The sequence below is a fragment of the Microtus pennsylvanicus genome, chromosome 1 (assembly GCF_037038515.1).
Source record: "Microtus pennsylvanicus isolate mMicPen1 chromosome 1, mMicPen1.hap1, whole genome shotgun sequence".
Taxonomy (NCBI): domain Eukaryota; kingdom Metazoa; phylum Chordata; class Mammalia; order Rodentia; family Cricetidae; genus Microtus; species Microtus pennsylvanicus.
In genome coordinates, this window is record NC_134579.1 from 135,766,562 (window position 1) to 135,785,284 (window position 18,723).

The 18,723-nt window shown below is 51.1% G+C and overlaps 1 protein-coding gene across 5 annotated transcripts in view; it reads left to right on the forward strand.

The window, feature by feature from the left end:
- Positions 1-18,723, forward strand: part of Ryr1 (ryanodine receptor 1) — a 134,319-nt gene that overhangs the window by 28,017 nt on the left and 87,579 nt on the right. For all 5 annotated transcript variants that reach the window (XM_075986704.1, XM_075986732.1, XM_075986713.1 and 2 more), the window contains exons 24-29: positions 521-828; positions 2,212-2,414; positions 3,364-3,538; positions 3,631-3,839; positions 14,136-14,530; positions 17,569-17,701. In XM_075986704.1, coding sequence (XP_075842819.1) covers positions 521-828; positions 2,212-2,414; positions 3,364-3,538; positions 3,631-3,839; positions 14,136-14,530; positions 17,569-17,701 — 1,423 coding nt within the window. The remainder of the gene's footprint in view (positions 1-520; positions 829-2,211; positions 2,415-3,363; positions 3,539-3,630; positions 3,840-14,135; positions 14,531-17,568; positions 17,702-18,723) is intronic.

The following is an 18,723-nucleotide window of genomic DNA, read 5'->3' on the forward strand; positions in this document are numbered from 1 at the left end:
GGTGCTCCTCCAGAGGACCCAGGTTCAGTTCCCAGCATCCACATGGAGGGTCACAGATACCTGTAACTCCTGCTCTATGGGAGCGGATATCCTCTTTGGGCCTCAGACACTCACTCAGAAGCACACACACATACACATCAATTTTTTAAAAAGCACATTAAATTTTAGAAAGTGAAGGGGGTCGTGGAGGCCAGTAGTGCCAAGCCCCATAGGTAGGGGCTTTTGCCATGCAAGCCTGATGACCTGAGTTCAATCCCTGGAACTCACAGAAAGGAGGAAGGAGAAAACTGACTCCACAGTCGTGACCTCCACGTGCTCTATGGCGTACTCAATCCCCACCCCACACATATGAACACACAATAAACAAAAGGGCTAAAGATCTTAGGGTCCCGGGACAGGCCAAGATTCCACAGCCAGCCCAGTGCGGGTGGTGCACACCTTCAATTCCTGTACTCAGGAGGCAGATCTGTGGGTTCAAAGCCAGCCTGGTCGCCTACACAGTGGACTCTCCTATCTGCAGGTATATGATGAGCAATGGGTACAAACCGGCACCACTAGACCTGAGCCACGTGAGGCTGACACCTGCACAGACAACCCTGGTGGATCGGCTGGCAGAGAATGGGCACAACGTGTGGGCGAGAGACCGTGTGGCACAGGGGTGGAGCTATAGCGCTGTGCAGGACATCCCTGCACTCAGAAACCCGCGCCTCGTGCCCTACCGCCTGCTGGATGAGGCCACCAAACGCAGCAATCGGGACAGTCTCTGCCAGGCTGTGCGCACCCTGCTGGGCTATGGCTACAACATTGAGCCACCTGACCAGGAGTCCAGTGAGTGCTGACCTCGGTCTCCACCTCTGCACTTCCCTTGACCTTGAACCCTGACCCTTGATCTCTGATCCAGTCAGCCTCAAGTGGTTGACATTTCCAATCTTTAACACTGAGTGGACTGATCAGAAGGTTGATAAGCACTGACCTTTGCCCTCAGTTGTGACCCTTACCCATCATCCTTATCTTGACCCCAGTCTGACCACTGACCTTGATCTGACTCAGTGTATGTGTGGGCCTGGACCACAGTGGTGAGCTATGGGACCATGCCATGTGCCCAGTGAGTGCTGACCTCCACATTTGACCTTTAACCCCAGTCCCTGCATATACCTATATAACATGAAGCCACTCAAACGAGGGACCAAGGACTGCCTTTCTAAGCCCTAGCCATAACTCAGTCTTTCACCAATTCCAAGCCAAGCCTTGACCCTAAGACTGACCGTTGTCCCTAATCTCTCCCTCCTTCTCCCTCTTTTCTGCACACTTTGTTAGTTTGTCTTCTGAGGAAGGGTCTCAATAACTGAAGCTAGCCTGGTACTCATTACGTAATCCAGGCTAGTCTCCTGCCTCAGCCCCCCTGTACTGGAATTATAGGTGTGCCTGGCTGTGATTATAATAATTTTCAAGAAGGTGTCTTGTGTAGCCCAGGCAGGTCAGGTGAGCTTCCAACAGGTACAGCTGAGGTTGGCCTTGAGCTCCAGATCTTCCTTGTAACCCTTATTTGTTTATTTTGGGGGACAATTTTTTTATTGTTTTCTTTCTCCTTCCCTTTCTCTTTCTGTTTTGAAACAGGGTCTCACTATGAAGCCCTGGTTGGCCTTGAACTCACAGAGATGCTCTTGCCTCTGTCTTCTGAGTGCTGGAAGTGAAAGCATGGGCCACCATGCCAGTCATAGTTTGGCTTTATTCTTGAGAATTTCATACATGTATATAAGGAAAAGATCCACCCTCGCTGTCCCCTCCAGCACCCCTAACGCCTCCAATATGCTCCTCCTCCCAACTCCGTGTCCTCTTTTATTTTCTTGACAAGTCCAAGTCTGCTGAGTGCTGCTCACGCATGTACAGGTGTGGACCCTGTGGAGCGTGGGAAATCTGTCAGGAGCCACACTTCAAAACACTGATGCTGGGCATGGTGGCTTTACTCCCAGCACCGGGGAGTTAGAGACTGATGAGATTTGTGAGTTCAAGGCCAGCCTGGTCTTTATAGGAAGTTACAGGCCAGCTAGAGCTACACAATGAGACCTTGTCTCAAAACAAAACAAAAACCCCGAGACTGTGAAGGCCCTCAGTTTTTACGGTCTCTCCTCTCTTTTGACATCTAACCCTAACCCTACTCTAATCCACTTCCTGCCCAGCCACTTCACCTCTGCCTCGCCTCCTCTGTAGGTCAGGTGGACAGCCAGTCTCGTGGGGATCGGGCCCGCATCTTCCGGGCAGAGAAGTCCTATGCAGTCCAGAGCGGCCGCTGGTACTTTGAGTTTGAAGCAGTCACCACAGGAGAGATGCGAGTGGGCTGGGCAAGGCCCGAGCTGCGACCTGACGTAGAGCTGGGAGCTGACGATTTGGCCTATGTCTTCAATGGGCACCGAGTGGGTACCTCCCTGGGCTCCATTATGTCAGCCCATGGTTTCTCCTAGTTACGCTTTCTCGTTTTGTTCAGTGGTACCTCACTGTTCTTTGATCCATGCATGTATCATACTGTTTATCCACAAATCCACCCACTCACCCTGTCTCCCATCCATACTATTCACCATCATCTATCTGTGCCCTCTTCTTCTTCTTTTTTTTTGGCAGGGTCTTTCTGCTTAGCGTTAGCTTGTCCTGGAACTCACTACATAAACCAAGCTGACTTTGAACTCACAGAGTTCTATCTACTGCTTCCCAAGTGCTGGGATTAAAAGCATGCACCACCATGCTCAGGCTTTTTTTTTTAATACAGTATCTTGACATTCACCCTTGAAACTTGCTGTTTTGCCTCAAATTCATAATTCTCCTGCCTCCAGCTCATGAGTACTGGTATTACAGGCACAAATCACTGTGTCCAGCAGCATCCATCTTCCTGTCTGTCCCTCTGTCCATCCGCCCATCCATTTATCCAGCCACTCCATCTTCCTACCCATTTACTTATGTGTGCATCTCGCGTTTCTTTCTTCCTTCATCCACCAGTCTCTCCATTCTCCTATCCCTTTTCCCATCCAGCCCTGTACCAAGCTTCTCCATCCATACCATTATCTCTTGGTTCCAGGAACCTATGGGTGTGTGTGGAGGATTTGCATAGGCCCAGTTTTCTTTCTGTGCCTTCGCTTTATATGCATCCCAAGCCCTGCAGTGCCACTTTGGTGGTCTGCATGCCCCTGCCATGGGCACAGCAGGAGGAAGCAGGCAGAAGGAATGGGGTAGAGACTAGAGACAGGTTCCTGGATGGAAGTGTGGGAAGATGGGGTTCTGTGGATGACCTTCTGCGTGTGTCTCCCGGCTTCCTCTGTCTCCCTTTCTCTGTGTGTCTCCGCATTGTGTGTTCCTGCTCTCTCCTCATAGGGCCAGCGCTGGCATTTGGGCAGTGAGCCATTCGGACGCCCGTGGCAGCCAGGAGATGTTGTTGGCTGCATGATTGATCTCACGGAGAACACCATTATCTTCACCCTCAACGGTGAAGTCCTTATGTCCGACTCAGGCTCGGAAACAGCTTTCCGCGACATTGAGATTGGAGACGGTGAGAGCTGAGGCCCCTTTGGTTCTCCCATCTCCTGCAGTGCCTCCTTCTCATGGATGCCCACTAACCCCACTTCTGTCCCTTTCCCTCAGGCTTCCTGCCCGTCTGCAGCCTGGGGCCTGGTCAGGTGGGCCACCTGAACCTGGGCCAGGATGTGAGCTCCCTGCGGTTTTTTGCCATCTGTGGCCTCCAGGAAGGCTTCGAGCCCTTTGCCATTAACATGCAACGCCCAGTGACCACCTGGTTTAGCAAGAGCCTTCCTCAGTTTGAGCCTGTGCCCCTCGAGCACCCCCACTATGAGGTAAGAACTGGTCCCCATTTGCATGATGATGATGATGATTCTGTGCTGCTGAAGCTCTAACACAGGGCATGGTGCATGCTAGATGACTTCTTTTTTATCTTTTGTGGTGGTTTCTGGGATTGAACCTAGAGCCTTGCACATGCTAGGCAGGTGCTCTACCACTGAGTCACACCCCAGCCCCTCACTGGGGGATTCTAGGCAGGGGTTTTACTGCTGAAATACATGTCCAACCCCATAGAATAACATCTTATAATTCTGTCCACCCTCCATTCTTCTTTTCACAATTCTCTTGTTGCTGTCTCTTCTATGCACAAATGTTGTAGAAGGAGCTGTCAGCACAATGAGCTCCCAGGGTTGCCTTTTTTTAAAGAACAGCTTCCGCAAATGACTTTCCGACTTCATCTATAAAACAAGAGATGGGAGCAAAGAAAATCATGATTAAATGACCCCAGTGGAACCAGCTGTGGCACAGTCCTGTTGTCCTAGAACTTGGGAGCTGAAGGCAGAAGTTCAAGGCCATCTTTGGCTACTTGAGAGTTGGAGACCAGCCTGGGTGATATGAGACCCTGTCTGTCTCAGAAACTCAGGGATGAGTAAGGAGAGGGAAAGGAGGGACACTGTGACTCTTCACCCTAAAGCACTGCGGTGTGCGTCTCTTCACAGCTATGGCATGTCAGAGAGAACGCAGTGCAGTGGTGGCCATGAGGAGACCAGACACTAGCACACTGTGGCCTAGTCCCCAGCCAGCCTATATTTAAATTTTCCCAGTTGTGACTCTCATTTCCCCCATGTTTTTTTCTGAGCCAGGATCCACTGCAGACTCACGTGCTACGTTTAGTGGTTAGGTCTCTGTGCAGAATGTTCCTGATGTTTCTAGTATTTATGGCTTTAAATACATTTTTGAAAGATTTATTTATTTTATTTGTGTGAATGTTTTGTCTGGATGTATATCTCTGTACCATGTGTGCCTGGCACCTGTGGAAGTCAGATCCCATAGAGCTAGAGTTACAGATGTTTGTGAGCCTCCTGTGGGAGCTGGGAATAGAGCCTGGGTCCTCCGCAAGATTAGCCGGTGCTCTTAACCAGAGAGCCATCTCTCCAGTCCTGACTTGGACATTTCTGAAGACTACAGGTTTTGCAAAATGTCCTTAAATTTGGGTTTGGGACATATTTTCTTATAATCGGGTTCATATTATATAGGTATGTGTGTTCTGTAGAAATATCACAGAAATTAAGTTGTGCCCTACATTGTATGTGGTTGTTATATCTTTTTTGTTTTTAATTTGATTATTCTATATGTCTGGGTGTTTTGCCTGTCTGAATGTCTGTGCACCTCTTGTGTGTCTGGTATCTATGGAAGGCATAGAGTCTCTGGAAGTGGAGTTACAGATGGTTGTGAGCTGCCATGTGGAGGCTGGGAATCAAACCCAGGATCTCTGGAAGAGCAGCCAGTGTGTTCTTAACTGCTGAGCCAGCTCATGTCTCCAGCCTGGAGGTTGCTCTAGCTTATTGTCCTCAGCCTTCTGTACCCTGTGCTGACTCTCTGCCCGCCATTCCCATAGCATCAAGCTGTGTTATATGTTGTATGTATGTAGAGTCAGTGCGGACACCTGGATGTCACAGAGAGTAGAGTCAGTGCGGACACCTGGATGTCACAGAGAGTAGAGTCAGTGCGGACACCTGGATGTCACAGAGAGAGTAGAGTCAGTGTGGACACCTGGATGTCACAGAGAGTAGAGTCAGTGCGGACACCTGGATGTCACAGAGAGAGTAGAGTCAGTGCGGACACCTGGATGTCACAGAGAGAGTAGAGTCAGTGTGGACACCTGGATGTCACAGAGAGTAGAGTCAGTGCGGACACCTGGATGTCACAGAGAGAGTAGAGTCAGTGCGGACACCTGGATGTCACAGAGAGTAGAGTCAGTGCAGACAACTGGATGTCACAGAGAGAGTAGAGTCAGTGTGGACACCTGGATGTCACAGAGAGTAGAGTCAGTGCAGACAACTGGATGTCACAGAGAGTAGAGTCAGTGCGGACACCTGGATGTCACAGAGAGAGTAGAGTCAGTGCGGACACCTGGATGTCACAGAGAGAGTAGAGTCAGTGTGGACACCTGGATGTCACAGAGAGTAGAGTCAGTGCAGACAACTGGATGTCACAGAGAGTAGAGTCAGTGCGGACACCTGGATGTCACACAGAGAGTAGAGTCAGTGCGGACACCTGGATGTCACAGAGAGAGTAGAGTCAGTGCGGACACCTGGATGTCACAGAGAGTAGAGTCAGTGCGGACACCTGGATGTCACAGAGAGAGTAGAGTCAGTGCGGACACCTGGATGTCACAGAGAGTAGAGTCAGTGCGGACACCTGGATGTCACAGAGAGAGTAGAGTCAGTGCGGACACCTGGATGTCACAGAGAGTAGAGTCAGTGTGGACACCTGGATGTCACAGAGAGAGTAGAGTCAGTGCGGACACCTGGATGTCACAGAGAGTAGAGTCAGTGCGGACACCTGGATGTCACAGAGAGAGTAGAGTCAGTGCGGACAACTGGATGTCACAGAGAGTAGAGTCAGTGCAGACACCTGGATGTCACAGAGAGAGTAGAGTCAGTGCGGACACCTGGATGTCACAGAGAGTAGAGTCAGTGCGGACACCTGGATGTCACAGAGAGTAGAGTCAGTGCTACACCTGAATGTCACAGAGAGTAGAGTCAGTGCGGACACCTGGATGTCACAGAGAGTAGAGTTAGTGCGGACACCTGGATGTCACAGAGAGTAGAGTCAGTGCGGACAACTGGATGTCACAGAGAGTAGAGTCAGTGCGGACACCTGGATGTCACAGAGAGAGTAGAGTCAGTGCGGACACCTGGATGTCACAGAGAGAGTAGAGTCAGTGCGGACAACTGGATGTCACAGAGAGAGTAGAGTCAGTGTGGACACCTGAATGTCACAGAGAGTAGAGTCAGTGCGGACACCTGGATGTCACAGAGAGTAGAGTCAGTGTGGACACCTGGATGTCACAGAGAGAGTAGAGTCAGTGTGGACACCTGGATGTCACAGAGAGAGTAGAGTCAGTGTGGACACCTGGATGTCACAGAGAGAGTAGAGTCAGTGCAGACAACTGGATGTCACAGAGAGAGTAGAGTCAGTGCGGACACCTGGATGTCACAGAGAGTAGAGTCAGTGCAGACAACTGGATGTCACAGAGAGTAGAGTCAGTGCGGACACCTGGATGTCACAGAGAGAGTAGAGTCAGTGCGGACACCTGGATGTCACAGAGAGTAGAGTCAGTGCGGACACCTGGATGTCACAGAGAGAGTAGAGTCAGTGCGGACACCTGGATGTCACAGAGAGAGTAGAGTCAGTGCGGACACCTGGATGTCACACAGAGAGTAGAGTCAGTGTGGACACCTGGATGTCACAGAGAGAGTAGAGTCAGTGTGGACACCTGGATGTCACAGAGAGAGTAGAGTCAGTGCGGACAACTGGATGTCACAGAGAGTAGAGTCAGTGCGGACACCTGGATGTCACAGAGAGTAGAGTCAGTGCGGACACCTGGATGTCACAGAGAGTAGAGTCAGTGCGGACACCTGGATGTCACAGAGAGTAGAGTCAGTGTGGACACCTGGATGTCACAGAGAGAGTAGAGTCAGTGCGGACACCTGGATGTCACAGAGAGTAGAGTCAGTGCGGACACCTGGATGTCACAGAGAGTAGAGTCAGTGCGGACACCTGGATGTCACAGAGAGTAGAGTCAGTGTGGACACCTGGATGTCACAGAGAGTAGAGTCAGTGCGGACACCTGGATGTCACAGAGAGTAGAGTCAGTGCGGACACCTGGATGTCACAGAGAGTAGAGTCAGTGTGGACACCTGAATGTCACAGAGAGTAGAGTCAGTGCGGACACCTGGATGTCACAGAGAGTAGAGTCAGTGTGGACACCTGGATGTCACAGAGAGAGTAGAGTCAGTGCGGACACCTGGATGTCACAGAGAGTAGAGTCAGTGCGGACACCTGGATGTCACAGAGAGTAGAGTCAGTGCGGACACCTGGATGTCACAGAGAGTAGAGTCAGTGCGGACACCTGGATGTCACAGAGAGAGTAGAGTCAGTGTGGACACCTGGATGTCACAGAGAGAGTAGAGTCAGTGCGGACACCTGGATGTCACAGAGAGAGTAGAGTCAGTGTGGACACCTGGATGTCACAGAGAGAGTAGAGTCAGTGCGGACACCTGGATGTCACAGAGAGTAGAGTCAGTGCGGACACCTGGATGTCACAGAGAGAGTAGAGTCAGTGCGGACACCTGGATGTCACAGAGAGTAGAGTCAGTGCGGACACCTGGATGTCACAGAGAGAGTAGAGTCAGTGCGGACACCTGGATGTCACAGAGAGAGTAGAGTCAGTGTGGACACCTGGATGTCACAGAGAGAGTAGAGTCAGTGTGGACACCTGGATGTCACAGAGAGAGTAGAGTCAGTGCGGACACCTGGATGTCACAGAGAGTAGAGTCAGTGCGGACACCTGGATGTCACAGAGAGTAGAGTCAGTGCGGACACCTGGATGTCACAGAGAGAGTAGAGTCAGTGCGGACACCTGGATGTCACAGAGAGAGTAGAGTCAGTGCGGACACCTGGATGTCACAGAGAGTAGAGTCAGTGCGGACACCTGGATGTCACAGAGAGTAGAGTCAGTGCGGACACCTGGATGTCACAGAGAGTAGAGTCAGTGCGGACACCTGGATGTCACAGAGAGAGTAGAGTCAGTGTGGACACCTGGATGTCACAGAGAGAGTAGAGTCAGTGCGGACACCTGGATGTCACAGAGAGTAGAGTCAGTGCGGACACCTGGATGTCACAGAGAGAGTAGAGTCAGTGCGGACACCTGGATGTCACAGAGAGTAGAGTCAGTGCGGACAACTGGGTATCACAGAGAGAGTAGAGTCAGTGCGGACACCTGGATGTCACAGAGAGTAGAGTCAGTGCGGACACCTGGATGTCACAGAGAGTAGAGTCAGTGCGGACACCTGGATGTCACAGAGAGTAGAGTCAGTGCGGACACCTGGATGTCACAGAGAGAGTAGAGTCAGTGCGGACACCTGGATGTCACAGAGAGTAGAGTCAGTGCGGACACCTGGATGTCACAGAGAGTAGAGTCAGTGCGGACACCTGGATGTCACAGAGAGTAGAGTCAGTGCGGACACCTGGATGTCACAGAGAGAGTAGAGTCAGTGCGGACAACTGGATGTCACAGAGAGTAGAGTCAGTGCGGACACCTGGATGTCACAGAGAGTAGAGTCAGTGCGGACACCTGGATGTCACAGAGAGTAGAGTCAGTGCGGACACCTGGATGTCACAGAGAGAGTAGAGTCAGTGCGGACAACTGGATGTCACAGAGAGTAGAGTCAGTGCAGACAACTGGATGTCACAGAGAGAGTAGAGTCAGTGCGGACACCTGGATGTCACAGAGAGAGTAGAGTCAGTGCGGACACCTGGATGTCACAGAGAGAGTAGAGTCAGTGCGGACACCTGGATGTCACAGAGAGTAGAGTCAGTGCGGACACCTGGATGTCACAGAGAGAGTAGAGTCAGTGTGGACACCTGGATGTCACAGAGAGAGTAGAGTCAGTGCGGACAACTGGATGTCACAGAGAGAGTAGAGTCAGTGCGGACACCTGGATGTCACAGAGAGAGTAGAGTCAGTGTGGACACCTGGATGTCACAGAGAGTAGAGTCAGTGCGGACACCTGGATGTCACAGAGAGAGTAGAGTCAGTGCGGACACCTGGATGTCACAGAGAGTAGAGTCAGTGCGGACACCTGGATGTCACAGAGAGAGTAGAGTCAGTGCGGACACCTGGATGTCACAGAGAGAGTAGAGTCAGTGCGGACACCTGGATGTCACAGAGAGAGTAGAGTCAGTGCGGACACCTGGATGTCACAGAGAGAGTAGAGTCAGTGTGGACACCTGGATGTCACAGAGAGTAGAGTCAGTGCGGACACCTGGATGTCACAGAGAGTAGAGTCAGTGCGGACACCTGGATGTCACAGAGAGAGTAGAGTCAGTGCGGACACCTGGATGTCACAGAGAGAGTAGAGTCAGTGCGGACACCTGGATGTCACAGAGAGAGTAGAGTCAGTGTGGACACCTGGATGTCACAGAGAGTAGAGTCAGTGCGGACACCTGGATGTCACAGAGAGTAGAGTCAGTGCGGACACCTGGATGTCACAGAGAGTAGAGTCAGTGCGGACACCTGGATGTCACAGAGAGTAGAGTCAGTGCGGACACCTGGATGTCACAGAGAGTAGAGTCAGTGCGGACACCTGGATGTCACAGAGAGAGTAGAGTCAGTGCGGACACCTGGATGTCACAGAGAGAGTAGAGTCAGTGTGGACACCTGGATGTCACAGAGAGAGTAGAGTCAGTGCGGACACCTGGATGTCACAGAGAGAGTAGAGTCAGTGCGGACACCTGGATGTCACAGAGAGAGTAGAGTCAGTGCGGACACCTGGATGTCACAGAGAGAGTAGAGTCAGTGTGGACACCTGGATGTCACAGAGAGTAGAGTCAGTGCGGACACCTGGATGTCACAGAGAGAGTAGAGTAAGTGTGGACACCTGGATGTCACAGAGAGAGTAGAGTCAGTGCGGACACCTGGATGTCACAGAGAGAAGAGTCAGTGCGGACACCTGGATGTCACAGAGAGAGTAGAGTCAGTGCGGACACCTGGATGTCACAGAGAGAAGAGTCAGTGCGGACACCTGGATGTCACAGAGAGTAGAGTCAGTGCGGACACCTGGATGTCACAGAGAGAAGAGTCAGTGCGGACACCTGGATGTCACAGAGAGAAGAGTCAGTGCGGACACCTGGATGTCACAGAGAGAAGAGTCAGTGCGGACACCTGGATGTCACAGAGAGAGTAGAGTCAGTGCGGACACCTGGATGTCACAGAGAGTAGAGTCAGTGCAGACAACTGGATGTCACAGAGAGAGTAGAGTCAGTGCGGACACCTGGATGTCACAGAGAGTAGAGTCAGTGCGGACACCTGGATGTCACAGAGAGTAGAGTCAGTGCGGACACCTGGATGTCACAGAGAGAGTAGAGTCAGTGCGGACACCTGGATGTCACAGAGAGTAGAGTCAGTGCGGACACCTGGATGTCACAGAGAGAGTAGAGTCAGTGCGGACACCTGGATGTCACAGAGAGTAGAGTCAGTGCGGACACCTGGATGTCACAGAGAGAGTAGAGTCAGTGCGGACACCTGGATGTCACAGAGAGTAGAGTCAGTGCGGACACCTGGATGTCACAGAGAGTAGAGTCAGTGCGGACACCTGGATGTCACAGAGAGTAGAGTCAGTGCGGACACCTGGATGTCACAGAGAGAGTAGAGTCAGTGCGGACACCTGGATGTCACAGAGAGTAGAGTCAGTGCGGACAACTGGATGTCACAGAGAGAGTAGAGTCAGTGCGGACACCTGGATGTCACAGAGAGAGTAGAGTCAGTGCGGACACCTGGATGTCACAGAGAGTAGAGTCAGTGCGGACACCTGGATGTCACAGAGAGTAGAGTCAGTGCGGACACCTGGATGTCACAGAGAGTAGAGTCAGTGCGGACACCTGGATGTCACAGAGAGTAGAGTCAGTGCAGACACCTGGATGTCACAGAGAGAGTAGAGTCAGTGCAGACAACTGGGTATCACAGAGAGTAGAGTCAGTGCGGACACCTGGATGTCACAGAGAGTAGAGTCAGTGCAGACAACTGGGTATCACAGAGAGTAGAGTCAGTGCGGACACCTGGATGTCACAGAGAGAGTAGAGTCAGTGTGGACACCTGGATGTCACAGAGAGTAGAGTCAGTGCGGACACCTGGATGTCACAGAGAGAGTAGAGTCAGTGTGGACACCTGGATGTCACAGAGAGTAGAGTCAGTGCGGACACCTGGATGTCACAGAGAGAGTAGAGTCAGTGCGGACACCTGGATGTCACAGAGAGAGTAGAGTCAGTGCGGACACCTGGATGTCACAGAGAGAGTAGAGTCAGTGCGGACACCTGGATGTCACAGAGAGTAGAGTCAGTGCGGACACCTGGATGTCACAGAGAAAGTAGAGTCAGTGCGGACACCTGGATGTCACAGAGAGTAGAGTCAGTGCGGACACCTGGATGTCACAGAGAGTAGAGTCAGTGCGGACACCTGGATGTCACAGAGAGAGTAGAGTCAGTGCGGACACCTGGATGTCACAGAGAGAGTAGAGTTAGTGCGGACACCTGGATGTCACAGAGAGAGTAGAGTCAGTGCGGACACCTGGATGTCACAGAGAGTTGAGTCAGTGTGGACACCTGGATGTCACAGAGAGTAGAGTCAGTGCGGACACCTGGATGTCACAGAGAGAGTAGAGTCAGTGCGGACACCTGGATGTCACAGAGAGAGTAGAGTCAGTACAAAAGAGCGTAGGCTGTGGGAGTCCATTCATAGAATGTTCTGGAACAGGCCAGGCTAATGGGTGGTGTGACAGAGTGAGAGGTGTGTTACCGGAAAGGAGTAACACAGAGACAGTGCTGGTGTCTTCAAGGAAGTCACAGGAGGGAGTCTTGTCAGGGAACAATGGCAGAAGAGGGCTCCTGAGAGAGGCAGGAAAGAGAGAGGGGAGAAAAATGGGTTTTGTAGGCACAGTTTGGGGTGAATTCTCCAGACAGTAAAGAACACAGGGCCAGGTAAGGATTTGGTACTTGAGGAGACAACTCCACTTCTGCTGCCTGCAGATTAATTTCTAGAAAACCTATGAGAAGCCTGAGTTGGTGGCACAGCCTGGGACCTAGCACTCAGGAGGCTGAAGCAGGAGGCCAGTTTGAGGCCAGCCTGGGCTACATGGCAAGGCCCTATCTCATAAATCCAAGGGCTGGAATGCAACTCAGTGGTTCATCATTTGTCCAGCATGTACATGGCCCTGGTCCCATCTGAAGCAACACATGTGCACGCACATATGCACACACATGTGTATGCATACACACACACGTGTTTGCATACACACACGCACACACATGTGTTTGCATACACACACGCACACACATGTGTATGCATACACACACGCACACACATATATGTATACATACACACACACATCCTCGAGAATCTATCTTGACCACATGGCACACAGGGCTCTTTTGGCTCCTACCCTTTATTTAAGCCACACTGGCCAAATGGTTCCCAGGAATAGATCCATTTCTCCATCTGGGCGCTGGGTGCACGGGAGTGTTCAATCTGTAGAAATCCATCGTGATGCCATTATAGTATTCATACCTTCCGAGCGAGCATGGCATTTCCTCACACTTTCCTCTGGGGAGCCTCCAAACTCTCTCTGCAGAGATCCCCTAGGATCGCAGGAAGGCAGACCCTCAGTGTGTCCGCTGATGTGTTTCTAGCTCCTAGAACAGTGCCTGGCACACAGTGGGTGCTCCTGAGATATTTATGGTATGGATAGATGATGTCCGGATGGGTGGCTAATACATGGACGGATGGATGATGTGTGGAAGGATGGTGCCGCACAGATGGGTGTGTGGCGGATGAACGTATGTATGTATGTATGTGTGTATGTATGTATGTGTGTATGATGTATGTGTGTATGTATGTATGGATGTGTGTATGTGTGTATGTATGTATGGTGTATGTGTGTATGTATGTATGTGTGTATGTGTGTATGTGTGTATGATGTATGTATGTATGTGTGTATGATGTATGTGTGTATGTATGTATGGATGTGTGTATGTATGTATTGTGTATGTATGGATGTGTGTATGATGTATGTATGTATGTATGGATGGATGTGTGTATGTGTGTATGTATGTGTGTATGATGTATGTGTGTATGTATGTATGTGTGTATGGTGTGTGTGTATGGATGTGTGTATGTATGGATGTGTGTATGTATGTATGATGTATGAACATGGGGGGGTGCATAGGTGAGTAGCTGACCTATGGATGAGTGCACAGGTAGTTGCATGAGTTATGCATCAAATGCATATGTGGGTGTCTTACTCTGGAGTGCACAGGTAGGTTCTGAAAATTCCTCTAAGTGATGCCAGTATAGGGCCAAGCTGTTACTTTTCAAATGGCTCAGAACTTGGCAGAAGGCTGATAGCATTCCTCAAACAAGCCCTCTTCACCCAGAGGAGAGGTTACCGTTGGATAATTCCCACACAGGAGCCCAATAGGGACTTTACATGGAACCATGTTTAGGACCAGAGGCCTGGACTAGCTCGCTCACAAGCCTGGCTCAGAACTTCTGCCTTCCTTCCTCTCCCAAGGTGGCCCGCATGGACGGCACTGTGGATACACCTCCCTGCCTTCGGTTGACCCACCGCACCTGGGGCTCACAGAACAGCCTGGTGGAGATGCTGTTCCTCCGGCTGAGCCTCCCTGTCCAGTTCCACCAGCATTTCCGCTGCACTGCAGGGGCCACGCCACTGGCATCACCCGGCCTGCAGCCGCCTGCCGAAGATGAGGCCCGGGCGGCAGAGCCTGATACTGACTATGAAAACCTGCGCCGCTCAGCTGGAGGCTGGGGAGAGGCTGAGGGGAGCAAGGAAGGAACTGCCAAAGAGGGGGCACCCGGAGGTACTGCCCAGGGTGGGATAGAGGCCCAGCCTACAAGGGCAGAAAATGAGAAAGATGCTACCACTGAGAAGAACAAGAAGAGGGGGTGAGTCCAGACTGGGGCTAGCATGGGGCTCGGGGCTGTTTAGGGATCCCCAATATGCAACTTCAATAATTTAAGAAGCCTCCATTGAACCCAGAGGCGTCTGTGTGTGCTAAGCGAGGTCAGAACAAGGAGAGATCTTGTCTCACACGAATGCTATTATTTCCCAGTGATGCTGTCTTTGTCACTAAAATGTGAAATTGGAGAACACTGCTACACAGCATGGGGGATGTTGTTAACCCCGAGTGTCTGGTGGACCCCAAAGTGCTTAATGGATGTTGTTAGCTGTGCACACTAACAGGGGCTTCCTTATCCTGTTGGAACTTACTGTGCCCCCACCACGCCTCAGTGGACACAGAGTGGCCTTCTAAGTTGGGATCCATTCTCTGTCTCCAATGACCCCCAAAACTAACGTTAGCTAGATGGAGTGGTACACGCCTTTAACCCTAGCACTCAGGAGGTGGAGGGAGGTGAATCTCTATGAGTTCAAGAACAGCCTGGTCTATGTAGTGAGTTCTGGGCCAGCCAGGGTTACATAAGTGAGACCCTGTCTTGAAAAAAGCCCCAACAAACAGCCAAAACGGAAGTAACTTCAAAGAAGGCCTTTAGAAGGTACTGGATTGAAAGAAAATCTACTTCCCCTGTTATGATAGTGACTTCCAGTTCAATAGAACTCTGTCTCTCGGATGTTGTTTAGGGTGGTGGAAAACTGTGATATCTAGTACAGTCGGAGGCGGCTGTTGCTGGAAGAGCCCACACAGCGTGTAGTGTGTAGACAGTGGCCACGATGAAGACTTGCTAACAAGGCATGGTGGCTTCACCTATAATTCCAGCACTTGGGAGGTGAAGGCAAGAGAATCATAAGTTCAAAAGCCAGCCTGGGATATTCAGAAAGAACCTACCTCAAGAATAGGCCAAGTGTGAGCCAGGTGGTGGCATCCCAGCACTCGGGAGGCAGAGGCAGGCAGACCTCTGCGAGTTCGAAGCCAGCTCAGTCTACAGAATGAGTTCCAGGACAGACAGGGCTACACAGGGAAACTCTTGTCTCCAAAAACCAAAACCAAAACCAAAACCAAAAAAAAACCCAAAACCAAAACAAACAAACAAAAAAAAACAGGCCAAGTGTGTTGCACAGCTATAATCCCAGCACTTAGGCAGCAGAAGTGGAACTGTTAGCCTGAGCCACATAGTGAATCTGGACCAGCCAGGGCTATGTAGTGAGACCCTACCTCAAAAATAAAGAAGCAACATCAATTAAAACAAAGAAACAGAAAGCCAGGCTGGTCTCGAGCAGTTGGCTCAGTCAGAGAAGTGCTTGCCTTGAAGCACAAGGCTTTGGTTGGATCCCCAGAAACCACAATAAAATGCCAGTAGTGGCTGCAGGAGCTTGCAGTCCCAGGACCAGGGAAGTGTAGACAGGTAGGCTCCTATGGCTCCATGGCTGGCCAGCCTAGCCTACTCAGGGGCTCTCCGTGCCAACAAAAGACACAGTCTTGGACAGCCAAGGCTACACAGAACAACCCCGTCTTGAAAAACCAAAGAAAAAGGAAAAGAAAGAAAGAGAGAGAGAAAGAAAAAGACACACTGTCTTGCAAAGCAAAGTGGGTGTCACTTCCTGACGACACCCAAGGTTGTCCTCTGGCCTCCACATGCATGCACACGCACGCACGCACGGACGGACAGACAGACAGACAGACAGACAGATAGATAGATAGACAGACAGACAGAACACAAATGGCAAATGTTGATTTAAGGAACCAACTGTGAAAGAGGACCCCCATATTTCTGGTTACCCTCTTTATTTTGCTTTGTTTTTATAGTTTTGTTTTTGAGACAGGGTCTTGCATAGCCCAGTCTGGCCTTGAATTTGCTGTCTAGTGAGGATGGCCTTGAACTCCCAGTTTCTTGTCTCACGTGCTCCCTCATGCTTGTGTGTGTGCCGCCACACTTAGCTCTTGGTACATCCATAGTGCTCCCTAGTGCCTGTGTGTGCCGCCACACTTAGCTCTCAGTACACACATAGTGCTCCCTAGTGCCTGTGTGTGCCGCCACACTTAGCTCTCGGTACACACATAGTGCTCCCTAGTGCCTGTGTGTGCCGCCACACTTAGCTCTCAGTACACACATAGTGCTCCCTAGTGCCTGTGTGTGCCGCCACACTTAGCTCTCAGTACACACATAGTGCTCCCTAGTGCCTGTGTGTGCCGCCACACTTAGCTCTCAGTACACACATAGTGCTCCCTAGTGCCTGTGTGTGCCGCCACACTTAGCTCTCAGTACACACATAGTGCTCCCTAGTGCCTGTGTGTGCCGCCACACTTAGCTCTCAGTACACACATAGTGCTCCCTCATGCTTGTGTGTGTGCCGCCACACTTAGCTCTCAGTACACACATAGTGCTCCCTAGTGCCTGTGTGTGCCGCCACACTTAGCTCTCAGTACACACATAGTGCTCCCTAGTGCCTGTGTGTGCCGCCACACTTAGCTCTCGGTACACACATAGTGCTCCCTAGTGCCTGTGTGTGCCGCCACACTTAGCTCTCAGTACACACATAGCATAGTACTCCCTAGTGCCTGTGTGTGCCGCCACACTTAGCTCTCAGTACACACATAGTGCTCCCTAGTGCCTGTGTGTGCCGCCACACTTAGCTCTCGGTACACACATAGTGCTCCCTAGTGCCTGTGTGTGCCGCCACACTTAGCTCTCGGTACACACATAGTGCTCCCTAGTGCCTGTGTGTGCCGCCCCACTTAGCTCTCAGTACACACATAGTGCTCCCTAGTGCCTGTGTGTGCCGCCACACTTAGCTCTCAGTAGCCCTCTGTAAGTGTGTGTGGCCCAGCATCCACAAGTACAGCACACAGCACCTCTGGAACAGACTGGGTTGGCCCAGCCGGGAATCCCTGCCCTCAAGAGGCAGACTATTAGTGTTAGAAGGAAGGTCTAACCAGGACAGATGTGGGCGACATGATGTCAGTTGTGGAGTGCCGGGGCTGGGCTTAGAAGCAGCTTCTCACGGCAGGCTTTCTTCTGACTTCCAGGTTCTTATTCAAGGCCAAGAAGGTGGCCATGATGACCCAGCCGCCTGCCACCCCTGCTCTTCCCCGACTTCCTCGAGACGTGGTACCAGCAGACAACCGCGATGACCCGGAGATCATCCTCAATACCACCACGGTGTGAACGTAGAACCCTCAGCACTGGGGTCCCCTCGCCATAATAGGAAACTCCAAAATTCCCAACTCAGGGCTGTCATCCTTCTGTTTGAGATGCCCCAATGCACTGTAGAGAAGGCAGATACAGCACACGCTAATGCTGTCCTTGGAATCCTCTATGTAGTTAGTGGCTTGAAGATGGCATGGGGTTCAATGAAGCTATAAGGCAAACTAATATAATTCTTAGGGACCCAAAGTCCAGAGGATAAGCCAATATAGATCAACATTTGGGGTCAACTCTAATATAAATGCAATGCTTAAGGTTCAAAAAACACTCTAATATATTCCTAGCCGTCAACATCCATAGTTCTCCCAATATGGCTTGAGTCCTTAGATACTTGCTAAGACAGAAGTCTTATTCACGCTGGGCTTGCTGGCATAGGCATATCATTCCAGCTACTTGGGAGACTGAGGCAGGAGGATCAGAAGTTGAAGGCCTGCCTGAGCTACAGAGGAGTTTCAGGACCAGCTTGTGCAACATAGTGCACAATCCCAAAATGTAAAAAGAGGGCTGGGGAGTGTAGCTCAGCATAGAGCAGTTGCCTATTCCTGAGGCCCTAGATTCTTCCGTTAGTCCAAGAGAGGAGGGGAGGGAAGGGGAGGGGGAGAGGAGAGAGAGGCGTTTCTTAGCGTTTACCACCTGAGGATCATAGGCCACCTAGATGCCACTTGACTGAGTCATTTCACTGCTCAGTGCCCTCTAGTGGAAGGGCTGTGATTCCTCAACAGGAAATAAAAGGGTAAAAATGGTGCATGTCCCCGCCAACGCCGCCCCATAGTGAGGTGGCCGGGCAGAGACTGTGGTCAGATCATGTAAAGAGCCTTAGAGCAGTAAGCTAACATTGTGAGCTATTATTTATTGTTTTGCTGTAGTCTGAAGAGGGACTCAGTTGTAGGGGTGCCACCAAATATTCTCAAGGAATCCATCCCCCAGTCTAGAAGAATTTGAATAGCAACGCCAACACAAACAGTCTTGAGGCTTCT